We start from the raw sequence: 16867 nt of genomic DNA, 5'->3' as shown, positions 1-16867 counted from the left end.
AACACGATGGCATTATGGTGGTGATAAAAGTTTTACAAAAAATTACATGACAATAAATATAATATTTTAACAAATCAACAGGATTATGGTAATGGTAAACATTTGGAAAGTACATCATTTAGCAATATCACGTTGATAGTGGAAACAGGTTTAAATAGGTGAACAGTTAGTACCCGGAGTGTGATCACGATGACAATTAGAGACGCTTGGTGGAGGCAATGACAGATTTGTGTTTTCGGAGCTATTTAAGCAAATGCTGAATGTGATTATTTTGAGACGTTCCCTCTGAACAAACTCTGGGCGAGTTTAAAATTACAGCGATGCAAAAACCCTAAAAGCGGCACGGCCGTCAGACTCTCGTGCACAAGCCGGGCAATTGCATTTGAGATGTTTGGCTGCGTCGGGTGGTGGAGGGCTTTACGACAGAAATGTGGCCAGGTCGTCATTGAATCGTGGGCCTGACCCCAACACAAATATATCGTTGGCTGTGAAAACCTACCAAGTGTTGAGTCAGCAGTGCAAATAAATGTTGTGTCGTTAAACCCGCCACCACCCGACACAGCCAACTAGTAAGGGTTGTCACGTAAACAGAACGTGCCAATTCGTCACTAGTACAGCACACCGGTGTGTTGGAGCCAAGCCTCAACATTTACAATCATAGACGCCTGATAACAGTGCTATGATGGGAACATTACGTTATATTCGTGGTGGTGTAATCGTAATGACGATGATCGCGATCATTATTTACGTCTTTTTAAAAATCAAATTGTGTTTTTTCATCATGTTTGTTTTTTGTTCTGTTTGTTGTGACGTTCTGACCCCGTGCCCCTACTGGAACATCTGTGAACAAAGAGCTTCACAGCTCATCGGATTCCTCCCGCGGTATAAATCTTCTGAGAAGCCTTTCCGATTCTCGTTGTTCAGCTGGGTCCTGCCAAGTTTATCCGCAGGAGCCCGTGCGATGTTGCTGTTGCCGCGACTGCTGTTGCTGCGACTGCTGTTGGTATTGTTGCTGTTGCTACTGTTGCTACTGTTGCTACTGCTGCTGCTGTTGTTGCTACTGCTACTGCTGCTGTTGTTGCTACTGCTGCTGCTGTTGTTGCTACTGCTGCTGCTGCTGTTGTTGCTGCTGCTGCTGTTGTTGCTGCTGCTGCTGTTGTTGCTACTGCTGCTGTTGTTGCTACTACTGTTGCTACTGTTGCTACTGCTGCTGTTGCTACTGCTGCTGGTACTGCTGCTGTTGCTACTGCTGCTGTTGTTGCTACTGCTGTTGTTGCTACTATTGCTGCTGTTGTTGCTACTGCTGCTACTACTGTTGTTACGGCTGTTGTTGCTACTACTGCTGCTGTTGTTGCTACTGCTGCTGCTACTGTTGCTACTGCTGTTGCAACTCGTCCCAGCATCATCTGGGCTGTGTTTGATGCAATACCCCAATTACGCTGCATGCTTTTGTTTTCACGATGGGAGGAAACCGAAGAGGCAGGAATAAAAAAGACCCAATGCAGAACACGGGAGGGGGGGGGGGGGGACATACAAACAACATACAAGCAACATACAAACAACATACAAACAACATACAAACAAAATACAAACTCCACGTAGAAAAAACCGCACCCGAGTCGGGAATCGAACCCAGGCTGCCCCGCCACTGCCGTGATGACGATCACGGGGGACTTCAGAGGTCGGGGTTATTCTTTTTTAAATCGAAGATTCCTAGGGATCCATGCGAGTTTGGGAGCTTCACGTGAATAGAGAGAGGGGAGGGAGGCATTCATATTGGAACCAGTTAGCATAATTAAGGAGTTACAATAAAATGAAGATTAGTCTGTTGTTGATGCTGATAGAGCCACTTGGGTCTCGTATGGCGGAGCGAGTCTCGGAAACGCATTCACAACGCCGTCGGCCAATTTTTGTTTTCGGGGCACATTGCTTTTGAGTATATTTTACAGGTTAAGGGTCTCGTCCGGGCGGAGTGATAGAGGAGTCCCCTTTAATGCTTGCTTGGTCTCTCCTGCATCGATTCGGGATTTAAAAAAACCACACAGTGGTGGTGGACTCTGTGCGGGATTATATTATCGTCGTAGCACAAGTAGATACAGATGCTACGGGCCCCGCAATTTCAAGGGCCCCGCGCTAAACGCTTTCAAGCTATCAATTCCGGTTCAGCGATTCTGCACTTGCTCTATTACTATAGTACTTGATAGTACTTTATGGACGACTGGGTGTTTAAGGATAGCGATTTGTCGTATTATCTGGCCGTAAAGCAAATTAAACATACAATTACTTTACTATGCAAGTAAAAAAAATGTGAGTTTTAATATTGATGATTTTTTTTTTAATTTAGGGCCCCTTTATAGCAACACATGCTACAGGTCCCGCACAAGCCTAGTCTGGCACTGGGCGGACTTATAATTGTCGCTGATATCGAATAGGTAAACAAATAACATTGAGAGAGAGCCAGCCAGCCACCCGTTTGTCTGTGGCGTTACAGCCTGGCCGTGTGGTTGACACTTGAGTGTCGCAGGGCATGGCGGCAGCTTGGGGCTAGACCGAGGATGTTGATGGAGGCGGTGGCGGTCCGGATTGAGTGACGATGGCTCAAAAGCGAATTGAGGGCGAGATGGTGGAGAGGTTTCGGATGAGAGTCGTCGACGGAAGGAAAACCTCAAACCGACGCTCCGAGTCACGGGGAGACCCTTTTGTCACTGCGCACAATCTCGCTTCTCTCTCTCTCCACTCTATCACACCAAGTCACCCATTGAATCGCTCTCTCGCGCGCACCCAATGGCATGCTCGCTCGAGACAAATGAACACGCACTCCGACTTAAAACACAAAGACCCCCCCCGTATAGCCTTAGAAGACTTGGTTGGGGCAAGTGCTGTTCGCGAGTAGCACCGATGAAGGCCGGCATAGCACACGAGGGGTGGTTGTAGCCAACACCACGCTGGGCCGCCTTTGTCTCCCCAGTGGCGATTTTTTACACAGTACCGGGTGCTCATTTGAGGCTGGGTCGACCTAGGGGAGGCCCAGGACTGGTTCAGATAATCGTCAACGGCGTTGACAGTCAGCGGGTCGCCCGGGTTGGTAGCGCAGCGTGCTAAGCACTGCGCAACCGCTCCCCACACTCCCAGTGACACTCACACACGCTCGCACTCAATGACCCACTCGCTCAAAACCTCGGTCTACCAGACGGGCTGCTCATCCGCGCTGTGTTTAACCACTGCGGGTGACCACAACGCTCACCCACTCTCCCATCCATTCAGCCAGTCAACTAGTCAAATAATCTCTCTCACTCCATTTAATCACTCAGCCATGCACTCATACAATTCATTCGCCTGCTGAGTCACTCCTCCGCTCATCCAATCACTCACCCACTCACACATCCACTCGCCAACTCATTTGCTCACTCACTCACCTACGTCATCCAACCACTCACCCATCCAGTCGCTGATCTGCTCACCCACCCACGCACTCACTTATCGAGGCATCAAGTCACTCACGCACCCAACCCACTCGTAATCCGAGTCTCCATCATAATTGAGGCCCCCATCCCCACCACCGAGTCGAGGCACGGAGGTCACGGAGCGGCCTCATTACAACCCAAAGCAAAACAACAACAACAACAATCAAACCAGACGCAAGCGAGTAAACAAACACGCACGGACAAACAAATCCGGGATGCACGGAGGCGTCCCCAGGAACCCGCGGGCAGACACCACGGGGGGTGGGTGAGGAGGTCATCGGGCTGCGCCGACTGACATTTGGCACGCGAGCGCTTCCCCTTCGGCCCGACTCATCAGTCGCACGGCCGTCACCGCCAGGGTTTCGCGCGTTTCAGCACTCCCATCAGCTCTTCCCCGGCGCGCGTTCCGCCACGATGTCCGACGTTTCGCTCCCACGTGCACCGAAGCCAACTCAATAAATAAAGCAAGCTCGTTTTGTTTTTCTCCTATCGATTATAAAGTGGTGCAGGCGACTGTCGAGCGAGTTAGTGAGCGGGGTGAGTGAGCGGGGTGAGTGAGCGGAGTGAGTGAGCGGGGTGAGTGAGCGGGGTGAGTGAGCCGGGTGAATGAGTGGTTGGGTGAGTGAATAAGTAGGTGGCTGGGTGAGTAAGTGGGTGAGTGAGTGGTTGGGTGAATAAGTGGATGGCTGGGTGAGTAAGTTGGAGGGTGAGTGGGTGGGTTGGTGAGTGGGTGTGTGAGCGGGTGGGTGAGCGGTTGTGTGGATGAGTGGTTGGGTGAGTGGTTGGGTGCGTGCCAATGAGCAACAGCAGCGGTCATCAACCAGCCCCGTGCTGTGTATACCATCTATGGCAGAATGCGAGCGAAACCGAATCGGGCTCTTAGGCGAAGAAGCTGCAGGAGGCACGGGGTGCGAAGCGTCGGACAACGCTCCCACTCGCATCGGAGAGGCCGAGACGCAGCGCGCAATGGCGCAGACGGATCCCCCACCTCTTCCTCCTCCTCCACCTCCTCCACCACCTCCTCCTCCACCACCTCCTCCTCCACCACCTCCTCCTCCTCCTCCTCCTCCTCCTCCACCTCCTCCACCACCTCGCGCTCTCCGGCTTGAGGTAGGCGCCGCCGCTGCTGCCACCGCTGCCCAACTTTCAAAGTTCGAATCTCCCCGGAAAAAACCCCCATCTCTAAACATTCCCATCCTTCCGTCAGCAGTGGCGTGGCCTCAGCCAAAGGGCGCGCAGCTCAGAAACTGCACCGGGGGATTGGCCCCAGCCACGCGACCCGGCCACTCACGTCTCTGTCGCGTTCTCGGTGTTGTTATGGGTCTTGTTGTTGTTGTTGCTGTCATCGTCATAATAAGAAGTTGACTCTGAGAGAGTTGTTGTTGTTGATGTTGTTGATGGTGTTGATGTTGTTAGGGATATAATTCCAGCCGGGTCTGTCCGGGTTAAGCGGCCCGGAACATATTTGAGCGTCCCGTGGTCACGCCATATCCACAGAGTCACCTCTCGAGCCGAGCTGCTGGCTCGATTAGTCGCGTGCAACCCGATATAATTTCCCGCTTACAAGCAACCCGGCACACAACGTCCAGGATACCTCTCCCTTTCCCGTCCACGGCTGCGACGCTTTCGTCGATTCGTCACGGACCCTCAAACGTCTCGCGTCTCCCAGCGAAGTGGGAAATATTCCGCGAGACATCAATCCTCCACACGCTGTCTTCTTGTTGTTGATGTTGTTGATGTGGTGGTGGTGGCGGTCTCTAACCGCAGTGCCACCCACCATCGACTCGCCTCTAGGGTCAGCTCGCCCGGTCGTTATCATCTTCAGCTCCACGAGAACCAGGCTGGGTACACTTGAATCGATCGCGGCGGGGGATACAATGGGAATCTTTAATCCCTTTTCTGGTACAGCGCGAATCGTTCTCCCAAGGTTTGACCGTCGATTAAAAAGGTGCCCCACCCACCCACCCGGCCTTGGGTCCGTTGGTCCAAAAGTCGTCGCGTGGGAACGGCGCGGGGTGCCACGTGCCGCCCTGGGGGTGCCACGTGCCGCCCTGGGGGTGCCACGTGCCGCCCTGGGGGTGCCACGTGCCGCCCTGGGGGTGCCACGTGCCGCCCTGGGGGTGCCACGTGCCGCCCTGGGGGTGCCACGTGCCGCCCTGGGGGTGCCACGTGCCGCCCTGGGGGTGCCACGTGCCGCCCTGGGGGTGCCACGTGCCGCCCTGGGGGTGCCACGTGCCGCCCTGGGGGTGCCACGTGCCGCCCTGGGGGTGCCACGTGCCGCCCTGGGGGTGCCACGTGCCGCCCTGGGGGTGCCACGTGCCGCCCTGGGGGTGCCACGTGCCGCCCTGGGGGTGCCACGTGCCGCCCTGGGGGTGCCACGTGCCGCCCTGGGGGTGCCACGTGCCGCCCTGGGGGTGCCACGTGCCGCCCTGGGGGTGCCACGTGCCGCCCTGGGGGTGCCACGTGCCGCCCTGGGGGTGCCACGTGCCGCCCTGGGGGTGCCACGTGCCGCCCTGGGGGTGCCACGTGCCGCCCTGGGGGTGCCACGTGCCGCCCTGGGGGTGCCACGTGCCGCCCTGGGGGTGCCACGTGCCGCCCGGGAGTTTCTGGGAGCAGTCTCCGTCTCGTTCGCCGACGGCGATGGGCGTCAGCGAGGTCCCGGCGGTGTGGGCCCTTGCTGACGAACATCGTCGCGCAGTGTGCAGGCAAGGCAAGGGGGTGATTGCGCGTCAGGCCCCGCTACTTAATTAACGGCAAGCCCAGGGTGGAACACTGCCTTGCGGCGAAACACTGCATAATTGGTGGACACTTCTGAAAAGTGGACACTTCTGAAAGGTGAACACTCGCCCACGGTGAAAAACTGCCCATGGTGTTGGAACCCCTGCCGCGGTGAGCCACCGGTAGCATTTGCCTCCCCAGGTGGTAGCGGCCTCCCCAGGGCCCCCTGCGGCTGATCGTCTGTGCTGCGGTGGCGATGGAGGTATCGGGAAAGGTGGGAAGAGTCTGGCCCGTTCGCCAGAACGATTTGGCACTGCGTTGGCATCGAGCAATGCAATCATCATCGTCATCGAAGTCATCATGCCCAGCCAGAGGGCTGTGTAGACTCATCCACATACTCTCCGTACGGACAGATGTACGCATGCACAAAGCGCACAAAGCGTGCGCACGTGTCAGGGAAGCGTTTCTAACTTTACTCTGTTATCATCATCATCATAAATATAGAACGCTTGTTTAGTTTGTAGAGCCTCACTTGGGAGTCTCAACACTACTTTTCAGGAGGGTCCTGCCACGTTTTTCCTTTTGCAGTCGTGGGGGTAGCGATGCTGCTGCTGTGATCCCAATCGATAAATTGTTTTTCGGCCAATGCCGGTTGTCAAGTTGTGTGTGCGTGTTTGTCTGTGTTGCAGGGTTTTCTTTCTTTGAGCTTTGGTAGGAAACCAGAAATAGAACACACAAACTACACACAACCACACACACAACTACACACACACACAACTACACACACACAGAGAGAGGCACCCCGGAGTCGGGAATCGAACCCAGGGAGATTCTAACTGTGAGGCAACAGGCGTGACGTCACCGCTGCCGCCCTGTTACTTTTTGCTTCCTTTTGATAATCGGATTTAGTTCACAATTGTGTAAAGCTATGAAGCTTTTACTACTTCAGAGCTTGCCGATTCGTATAATTTCAATTGCCTCTGATGGAAAACTGTCACAATTTACTGGCACCAATCTGTGAAGCGATTGCCCCCCTTTCTAAACGCGAACGTTTTCTGCCGCTTGAGTCCCTGGGGGGCTCTTGGTCCTCTGTCTGCGAAGGGGTCGCGAGATTGGCGAATCGCCCCCCCCCCCCGCGTCATTCTCCTTTGGAAGCGACGTCACTGAAGCGACGTCACTGCCCTGTGACGTCTTAAATTTCGGACAACGTCCCCATATTTTGGGTTTTTTCCCCTTTCCGCTCCCTCCCGCACCCCCCCCCCCCACGTACATGTACGCGCGTATACATGTGTACGTACGCACATGTATACACGTATACATGTGCGTACGCAGGGGCGAAGCCAGGATTTCAGGCCGGGGTGACATTCAACAAATTTTAATTTCAAGAATGATTCGAGAGTCAGGCTGTTGAACTAGACGCCATCGGTTGGCGACACACTCTGACAATGCAGTTGCACGGAGTCCGCCAGACCGAGTGTCGTACACTTACACGCAGAATGTCACCCCCCCTGTCACCCCCCCTGGCTCCGCCCCTGTGCGTACGTACATGTACACGTGCGTACATGTACACGTACGCACGTATACATGTACGTACGCACGTATACATGTACGTACGCACGTATACATGTACGTATGCACGTATACATGTACGTACGCACGTATACATGTACGTATGCACGTATACATGTACGTACGCACGTATACATGTACGTACGCACACACCCACCCCCGTGTAGCCTTAGCAGACTGTAGGGGCAAGTGTTGTTAGCGAGCACCTATGAAGGCCGGCATGGCACACGAGAGGGGTGGGTGGCCAACACCACGCCCGGCTGCCTTTGTCTCCCCAGTGGCGATGTTTACTACACACCGCACCAGGTACTCATTTGAGGCTGAGTCGACCTAGGGGAGGCCCAGGACCCTTTCAGATGATCGTCACCGGTGTTGGCCGTGGGCGGCAATCGAACTCGGGTGGCCGGGTTCGTAGCGCGGCGTAGCGCTCACCGCTACGCCACCGCTCCCCGCGTGAACATGCACGCACCACCACAGCAGCATAAGCAAATACAATAAGGTTCATTTATGGCTGGTGTCTGCTATTATTATTGTTATTATTATTTGTAATTATATTTTTACACTAAAGTTATCATCTTTAACTCCGTCGACTTTTTGCCGGAGGGTGGAAGAGACAAGACGCGAGCTCCCATCACCCCTCAGTTTGGCGGTCCTGACCCCAGCGGTGGAAAACTCCACAGTCGTATGGCAGGGATCAAGTCCTTCCGTGGGGGGACCGTCGTCTCAGCTTGACCGTCACAAAGAGGTACACGCTTTAGCGACCCCCCCCCCACTGCGGAGATGTCGGTGATTATTGGCCGGGATGGGACAGTGGGAGCGGCGATGTTTGAGTTTGCGACTTTCGTTCTGTACGCGACGGTTGGGGGTAGCAGGGCGGGCAGGGGAGTGGGGGGCCGGGTGGAACTCCGTGGTCGGAGCCGAACGTCCGGTGGGCTCGCAGAGCGGCGCTCGGGGCGGCGCGGTCCCTCCCGGCTTCCTCGGCGTCGATCTTCGTCACTTATCCCGTCAGCGTCTCGCTGCGTCGACTGGGCACGTCCACGTCCGTCCGTCCGCACCTCCGTCCGTCCGTATGTCCGCTCGTCAGTGTGTCCGTTCGCGTGTCCATCCGTGTGTCTATGTGTCCGTGAGTCCGTGCGCGACTCTCACTCTCTCTGATTCACGCTTCTTGTCTCCATCTGTCTGTTTGTCCATCTGTCTGTCTATCCACGTGTCGATGTGGCTGTGCATCTCCCTCCCTCCCGTCCTTTCGTATCATCTTTCTGTGCATCCATCTATCTATCACGTTCAACCATCTATCCATTAATCCATCTACCTGTCCGTTTGTACATCTCTCCCTTCGTCCATCTGTCTATCATCAGTCTGTTCATCGATTGCTTTCATACATTTGTCATGTTGCTGTTGATCTGTCTGCCAGTCAATTGCTCCTTTCCACCTCTCTGTCGATCTGTCTATCTATTGCTTCACTCCATTTGTCCCGTCTGTCCATCATTCTATCCCACCTGTCCGTCCATCCATTTCTTTCATCCGTCCGTCCACATGTCCATCCATCCGCCTACTCATCCGTCAGTTTTCCCGCATGTCCATTCACCGCTCGCTTCCGTCCGTCTACCGGTCGCTCCGTCGGTCGACTCCAGAGGGAGCTAGCACCAGTCGTCCTCGTCCGTCTCGCTGCACGCCCGCTCGCCCCCCCTCCGCTCGCCTCCCCTCCGCGCGCCGCCCCGCGGCTTCGCGCTCGGCGCGCCGCCGCGCCGCTGCGGCCGGTGGCCGTTGGGCAGCCGCGGCGGCCGGGGGCCGTGGGCCGCTCGCTCCGGGACGCCCCCCCCCATCGCCGCCTCCTCGTCCTCGTCCGCTCCCCCGCGCCGCCTCGCCGCCCGACGCGCCGGCGCGTGGCCTTGCCCGGCCGGAGGCGAGCGCGGCCCCGGCGTCGTCGCGCCGGCGCCGCGGGTGAGGCTCAGGTAGGGGTCGGACGCGTGGTGGCGCGCCGGGCCGGTCGAGCCGCCGTGCCGGCCGCCGGGCGCCGAGGAACGGACCCCGCCGCCTCCTACGCCGGCGGCGGCCCGACGGCCGAACTCGTCGTCGCGCGGCGTCCTCGCGCGCTGCTGCTCGTGCGACGACCTCTTCGACCGCGGCTCCTCTTCCTCCTCTTCCTCCTCCTCCTCCCGCTCCCCCTCCCCCTCCTCGTCGTCGTCGCCGCCACCGCGCCGGTCCCCCGGCGTCATCCGGCCGCCCTCCCACTCGCGGCCCTCCAGCACCAGCGAGCACACGCGCTTGGCCGGCGCGGGACGGGCGCCGGCCGAGCGGCGCGCCACGGACGCGGAGACGCCGCCGGTTCCCGCGGCGGAGGGCGACGGCGGCTGCTGCACGGGGGGCGAGGAGGAGCGGGTGCCAGGCCCGGAGCGGCCGGGGTGGAGCGGCGCTACCGCCCCCCCCGCCGCCGCTTGCTGTTGTTGTTGGGGCGTGCGCGGGAGCTGGCGGCGCCGCGTGCGCAGGGGCGTGCCGCACACCGGCGTGCACGATTCCGACGGGTACCCGAGGCCCGGGCGCACGGGGCTGCTGCTGAGGGAGCGGCTGCCCTGTGAGGTGGGTGGGGGTGAGGACACGTGGTGGCCACGAGCAGGGGGACACGTGGGAACACGTGGGGACACGTGAGGACACGTGGGGGACACGTGAGGGACACGTGGGGAACACGTGAGGGACACGTGGTGGACACGTGGGGATAACGTGGTGGACACGTGGGGATAACGTGAGGGACACGTGGGGATAACGTGAGGGACACATGAGCACATGGGCCCAAACACAACAAACAAATATCCCCCAAATAGCCTGCACAGACTGTAGGGCAAGTGCTGTTGGAGAGCAGCAGAAGGCCGGCACAGCACACGAGGGGTGGGTGGCCAGCACCGCGCCCGGCCGCCTTTGTCTCCCTAGTGGTGATGTTTACGCACCGCACCAGGTACTCATTTGACTCAACCTAGGGGAGGTCCAGGACTGGTTCAGATCATTGTCACTGGTGTTGGCCGTGAGAATTGAACTCAGGTCTCCGGGTTTGTAGCGCAGTGCGCTAACCGCTACACTAACACTCCTCCACAAACACGCACACACACGCATACACACGCACGCACACACACGCACACACACGCACGCACACATGCATTCACGCGTGTGCTCGTGCCGACGTGCGTACGTACGGCCTTGCGCGTGCCTGCCGGTGGGGCGTGCGTCCCCACGCCCCTGCGGGTGCGTGAGCGTGAGGCCGGGTCGGAGGCCTCGCCCAGGCGGCCCATCCTGGGGGAGCTCAGCTCCATCTGAGAGCCTGTGCAGCGGGGACACGGACACACAGGGAGATAGACACACAGAGAGATAGACACAGTCACACAGAGAGATAGACACACACAGGGAGATAGACACACAGAGAGATAGACAGTCACACAGAGAGATAGACACACACAGAGATAGACAGTCACACAGAGAGATAGACACACAGAGAGATAGACACAGTCACACAGAGAGATAGACACACACAGGGAGATAGACACACACAGGGAGATAAACACACAGAGAGATAGACAGTCACACAGAGAGATAGACACAGACACACAGAGATAGACAGTCACACAGAGAGATAGACACACAGAGAGACAGACACGGTTACATAGAGAGATAGACACACACAGAGAGATAGACACAGTCACACAGAGATAGACACAGACACACAGAGAGATAGACACACACACACAGGGAGATAGACAGTCACACAGAGAGATAGACACACACAGAGAGACAGACACGGTTACATAGAGAGATAGACACACACAGAGAGATAGACACACAGAGATAGACACACAGAGATAGACACGGTCACATAGAGAGATAGACACGGACACGCAGAGAGATAGACATAGAGAGATATACACGGACACACAGAGAGATAGACACACACAGAGATAGACACACACAGAGAGATAGACACATTCACACAGAGAGATAGACACGGTTATATAGAGAGATAGACACACAGAGAGATAGACACACACAGAGATAGACACAGTCACACAGAGAGATATACACGGTCACATAGAGAGATAGACACGGACACACAGAGAGATAGACACACACAGAGAGATAGACACACACACAGAGATAGACACACACAGAGAGATAGACACACACAGAGAGATAGACACACTCAGAGAGATAGACACAGTCACACAAAGATAGACACACACACAGAGATAGACACACACACAGAGATAGACACGGTCACACACAGAGAGACACACACACAGAGATAGACACACACACAGAGATAGACACGGTCACACACAGAGAGACAGACACACAGAGAGAGATAGACACACAGAGAGATAGACACACACAGAGAGATAGACACACACAGAGAGATAGACACACACACAGAGATAGACACACACAGAGATAGACACGGTCACATAGAGAGATAGACACACAGAGAGAGATAGACACACATAGAGAGATAGACACACACAGAGAGATAGACACGGTCACACAGAGAGATAGAGACGGTCACACAGAGGAGAAGTGGTAAAAATGTAAAGCCCTTTGTTAATCCACTGCTGGATGAAGCCCTCCCCGTGCCATCTTTGGTCATGGGAGGGCTCCGTAGAGACGGCTGTGGAGGTACCCTCTTCTCGGTGGCTTTTGGCCTACTCTTCCACAATGTCCAGTGCATCTCGCAAGAGGTGGGAGTTACCCCAGCGCACGCGACCTGCCGATGGTAGGCTACCTGTGGCTGAACCCACTCACGCTGCCGGGCGAACAGATGCATTGGGCGAGGGGGGGCAGGTGGCTGGCCGGGGGGGTTAAGAAACTTGCTCCCCCGTTCCAAACCGCCGCGCCGGGAGATTGGAGTCAAACCGGCGTGACCTCTGGATCGCGAGACGTGGCGATGCTGACCCGCTTAAGAAACTCTTCACAAACAAACAAAAGCAATCGGCGTAATTTGATGTTAATTTGCGGTTGGGCAAGAGGCCCGGGATGGACATTCCTAGAGCCGCAATCAGAGCCAAGACCCGAAGATCTCTACAGAGCCCGACGCAGCCACGGTCGTCGTTGTGTTGGTGTCATCGGAGGTGCGGAGGAAGGACAACAAACGGATGGTTATCTGTGTTGAGTCTAAGGGTCTCTGAGTCCATGTATGTAGGTGTGTTGAACTTCTTTCGCACCGTACGTAGCCAACCGTGTTAACCGGAGGTGCGGTGGAAGGAGAACAAACTAAACACAAAAAAGCAGTTCTTAATCTGGATTTTAAAGTGCATAGCTCCCAGTGGACTCCGAATATTGGAAGGAAGAGCGTTCATTATAAGATCGCACTCATTACACGCAAAGTGCTTGCCACAAATGAACCACGATACCCCACTGATCTCGTCAAGGAGCAAAAGCCATCATCAGGCCAACGCCAGTGGTCATCCTCGCAGCGGCGGCGGCGGTAGCGGTGGCGGCAGCAGCGGCAGCAGCGGCAGCAGCGGTGGTGGCAGCGGCGGCAGCAGCAGCAACGGCAGCAGCGGCAGCAACGGCAGCAGCGGCAAGCAGCGGCAACAGCGGTGGCAGCAGCGGCAGCAGCAGCAGCGGCTTTTGACTGCTGTCATCGAACAAAGACGGTGGCCACCGCATCATCATCGCGCGGCGCTTTCAGGTGCGCTTCTGCGGCCGTCTGTAGCGCTCTTCCTTCCAATATTGGAAAGCCAGTGGTGCACTTTTAAAAATGATATAGATATAGATTGACAAACTCATTTCTTTAGAACTGCTTTTTGTGTTTAGCTTCTTGTTGTTGTTCCCCCCGCACGCCTCTCCCATTGGCACAGCCGGCTGCGTACGGTTGAAGATAAAACAAGTTAAACGTACGCACGCGCGCACGCGCACGCACATACAGATGTACGTGCGTGCGCGTGCATGCGTGCGTACATCCCAGATAGGAGACGGAACTGGAACCGGCGACCCCTGTCTGGATAGCGAGTCCAGCGCGCTCACCACTACAACTCTGAATGACAGCAGCAACCCCTCTGTTGGGGGCAGGTGTTAGAACCCCCCCCCCACTAACGGAGGGAGGGGGGTGGTTAGGTGGTAAGGTGGTGAGGTGGTGGTGGTGGTGGTGGTAGGGGAGGGGATGTAACGGATGTTCCCGCTGCTCGTGAGACTCAGCGGCCAGCCGTGGAGGCGGTGGACGCGTCGCTGTAATTGGTTGTGACGGAACGGGCTGCCCTGCGTTTCCCAGGGCAGCCGTGCGAGCGCTGCAAACCCAGGGGGCACGGCGCGGCGAGAGACGTTTTTAAAATGAATTCGTTGTATTTATATAAATATATAAATGTGTGTGCGCGTGTAGGGGGAGCGGTGGTGTAGCGGTTCGCGCTACGCTGCGCTACGAACCCGGCCACCGGACGCTCGATTCCCGCTCACAGCCAACACCGGTGACAATTATCTAAACCGGTCCTGGGCCTCCCCTAGATCGACACAGCCTCAAATGAGTACCCGGTGCGGTGCGTAGTAAACATCGCCACTGGGGAGACAAAGGCGGCCGGGCGTGGTGCTGACCACCCACCCTCTCGTCTGCCGTGCCGGCCTTCATAGGTGCTACTCGCTAACAGCACTTGCCCAAAGAGTCTGTTGAGGCTATACAGGGGATCTTTGTCTTTTGTGCTTGCGTGTGTACTTCACAAGTGTATTTCTTGCGCCGTCTTCAACGACTGCATTGGCGCTTTGCCCTTTTTGAGAATTTAATTCGGGGTGGGGAGGGGTGGGTCCAGGTGTGCAGGTGTGGGGGTGTGTCGGTCTGAAACCCCAGGTGAGACCCCAAGTGATACCCCAGGTGAGACCCCAGGTGACACCTCAGGTGAGACCCCAGGTGACACCCCAGGTGATACCCCAGGTGAGACCCCAGGTGAGACCCCAGGTGACACCCCAAGTGAGACCCCAGGTGACACCCCAGGTGACACCCCAGGTGACACCCCAGGTGACACCCCAAGTGAGACCCCAGGTGACACCCCAGGTGACACCCCAGGTGACACCCCAGGTGAGACCCCAGGTGACACCCCAGGTGAGACCCCAGGTGAGACCCCAGGTGACACCCCAGGTGATACCCCAGGTGAGACCCCAGGTGACACCCCAGGTGACACCCCAGGTGACACCCCAGGTGACACCCCAAGTGAGACCCCAGGTGACACCCCAGGTGACACCCCAGGTGACACCCCAAGTGAGACCCCAGGTGACACCCCAGGTGACACCCCAGGTGACACCCCAGGTGACACCCCAAGTGAGACCCCAGGTGACACCCCAGGTGATACCCCAGGTGAGACCCCAGGTGAGACCCCAGGTGACACCCCAGGTGACACCCCAGGTGACACCCCAGGTGACACCCCAAGTGAGACCCCAGGTGACACCCCAGGTGACACCCCAAGTGAGACCCCAGGTGACACCCCAGGTGACACCCCAGGTGACACCCCAAGTGAGACCCCAGGTGACACCCCAGGTGACACCCCAAGTGAGACCCCAGGTGACACCCCAGGTGACACCCCAGGTGACACCCCAGGTGAGACCCCAGGTGACACCCCAGGTGACACCCCAGGTGACACCCCAGGTGACACCCCAAGTGATACCCCAGGTGAGACCCCAGGTGAGACGCCACGCGAGAGATGCGGCGGAGCCCCACCGGTCCACATGTCCGAGTGGCGAGCGGACCCCGGCGGCAGGGGTGGCCGCCTCTGCTGGCGCCCGCCAACGACCGTGGCGTCCGGGCCGCCCCGCTTGGCCAGCCTCGCTGGGGAGGGGCCCCCGGCGCCGGCGAGGCACCCCGGGGCACGAGCGGCGGAGGCGGGGTCCGGGGGGGCCCCACGGTCGGGGCTCACGCGCTCCAGGGACAGCTCGGCCAGGTCGGGCCCCGGGGTGCGGACGCTGGCGCCCAGCAGCGAGGCGGAGCGCTTCATGGGGCTCGCGTCCCGGATGGGCTGCCACGGGACGGGAGAGACGGGCGGGGGGAGTGGAGGTGGGGGGACACGGTGGGAGGGGGACATGGTGGGGGGGGGGGGAGACGGTGTGGGGTGGGGAAGACGGTGGGGGGGGGGGAAAGGTGGGGGGGGGATGGGGGGAGGAAGACGGTGGGGGGAGATGGTCCGGCAAACGCCCAACGTCTGGGGACTATCGTGGGGGCTGTTGATGTCCATTGCTGCACCCTGCACCATGTGCAGGGTGCAGCACGCAGCTGCCAGCCTCTGAGAGGTGCATCAAGGACCGGTCCGATAGCGCCTGTGACGCCGTGTACTGATCCGGCAGCCAGGCTATTGGATGGAGTCGAACTGGGGTCGCTGGGTGTCTAGTGCAGCGCGTTAACCGCTTTCTGCCGCTCTGCCGACTGTGTGACCACACACACACACGCACTGTGTGTGTGATCACACACACAGTGCGTGTGTGTGTGGTCACACACACACTAGGTGACACACACACGCTGTCGGTGACACACACACACTGTCGGTGACACACACACACTGTAGGTGACACATAACACACACTGTAGGTGACACACACACACTATGTGTGACTGACCACACACACACTGTGTGACCACACACACAGGCAGACTCATCAGTCACACGCAGGCAAAACAACTCAAGCATCTCGGAATCTTCTTCAGCAGGAGTCGGCTTCTTTTTCTTTATCAGATACAAATTCCAGAGAAAGGGAGATGCTCAAATATTTAAATAAATAGCCACTAAGATAACAGCGAAAACAAGATTGTGTAAACATCTGATAGGAAGGGGGAGGGCACCGACCACGACGGACGGTGCAGACAAATGTCCCCCGTGTAGCCTTGCAGCCTGGCTGGGGCAAGTGCTCGTCAGCGAGGCCCGATGGTGGTGCAGTGTGGCGAATAGCGGTGGCAACGTCCGGTTCATGCTCACCGCACCCAGGCGCTCATTGAAGGCTGAGTGGACCTCAACCAGGGGTGGGGAACCTTTTTTCTGCCAAGGGCCATTTGGATATTTATAACCTCATTCGCGGGCCATACAAAATTATCAACTTAAAAATGTGCCTGTTATATTTGGTCAAACATTTAGTTAACTCGCCCCTAATGTGATGGCTGGAACTGC

At 57.2% G+C, this 16867-nt stretch overlaps 2 protein-coding genes across 3 annotated transcripts in view; both read right to left on the bottom strand.

Annotated features, from left to right (window-relative positions):
- Positions 1-4544: 4544 nt before the first annotated feature.
- On the bottom strand, positions 4545-6108 carry LOC142905806 (uncharacterized; the record flags this gene model as incomplete). Its single annotated transcript, XM_076052934.1, has 1 exon — positions 4545-6108. A coding segment is annotated over one exon (1116 nt), but the record flags the coding sequence as incomplete, so codon positions are not given.
- Positions 6109-6634: 526 nt separating this feature from the next.
- LOC116955429 (voltage-dependent P/Q-type calcium channel subunit alpha-1A) overlaps positions 6635-16867 on the bottom strand; it is a 164574-nt gene continuing 154341 nt past the window's right edge. For both annotated transcript variants that reach the window (XM_076052955.1, XM_076052956.1), the window contains 3 exons: positions 15433-15727; positions 10940-11064; positions 6635-10324 (listed from right to left, as the gene is read on the bottom strand). In XM_076052955.1, coding sequence (XP_075909070.1) covers positions 9392-10324; positions 10940-11064; positions 15433-15727 — 1353 coding nt within the window. In that variant the 3' untranslated portion in view covers positions 6635-9391. The remainder of the gene's footprint in view (positions 10325-10939; positions 11065-15432; positions 15728-16867) is intronic.

The sequence above is a fragment of the Petromyzon marinus genome, chromosome 59 (genome assembly GCF_048934315.1).
Source record: "Petromyzon marinus isolate PM22_M1 ecotype Great Lakes invasive population chromosome 59, UKy_Petmar_22M1.pri1.0, whole genome shotgun sequence".
Classification (NCBI taxonomy): Eukaryota; Metazoa; Chordata; class Hyperoartia; order Petromyzontiformes; family Petromyzontidae; genus Petromyzon; species Petromyzon marinus.
Note: the sequence above shows the minus strand (reverse complement) of the source record. Positions and strands in the feature narration are given on the sequence as shown.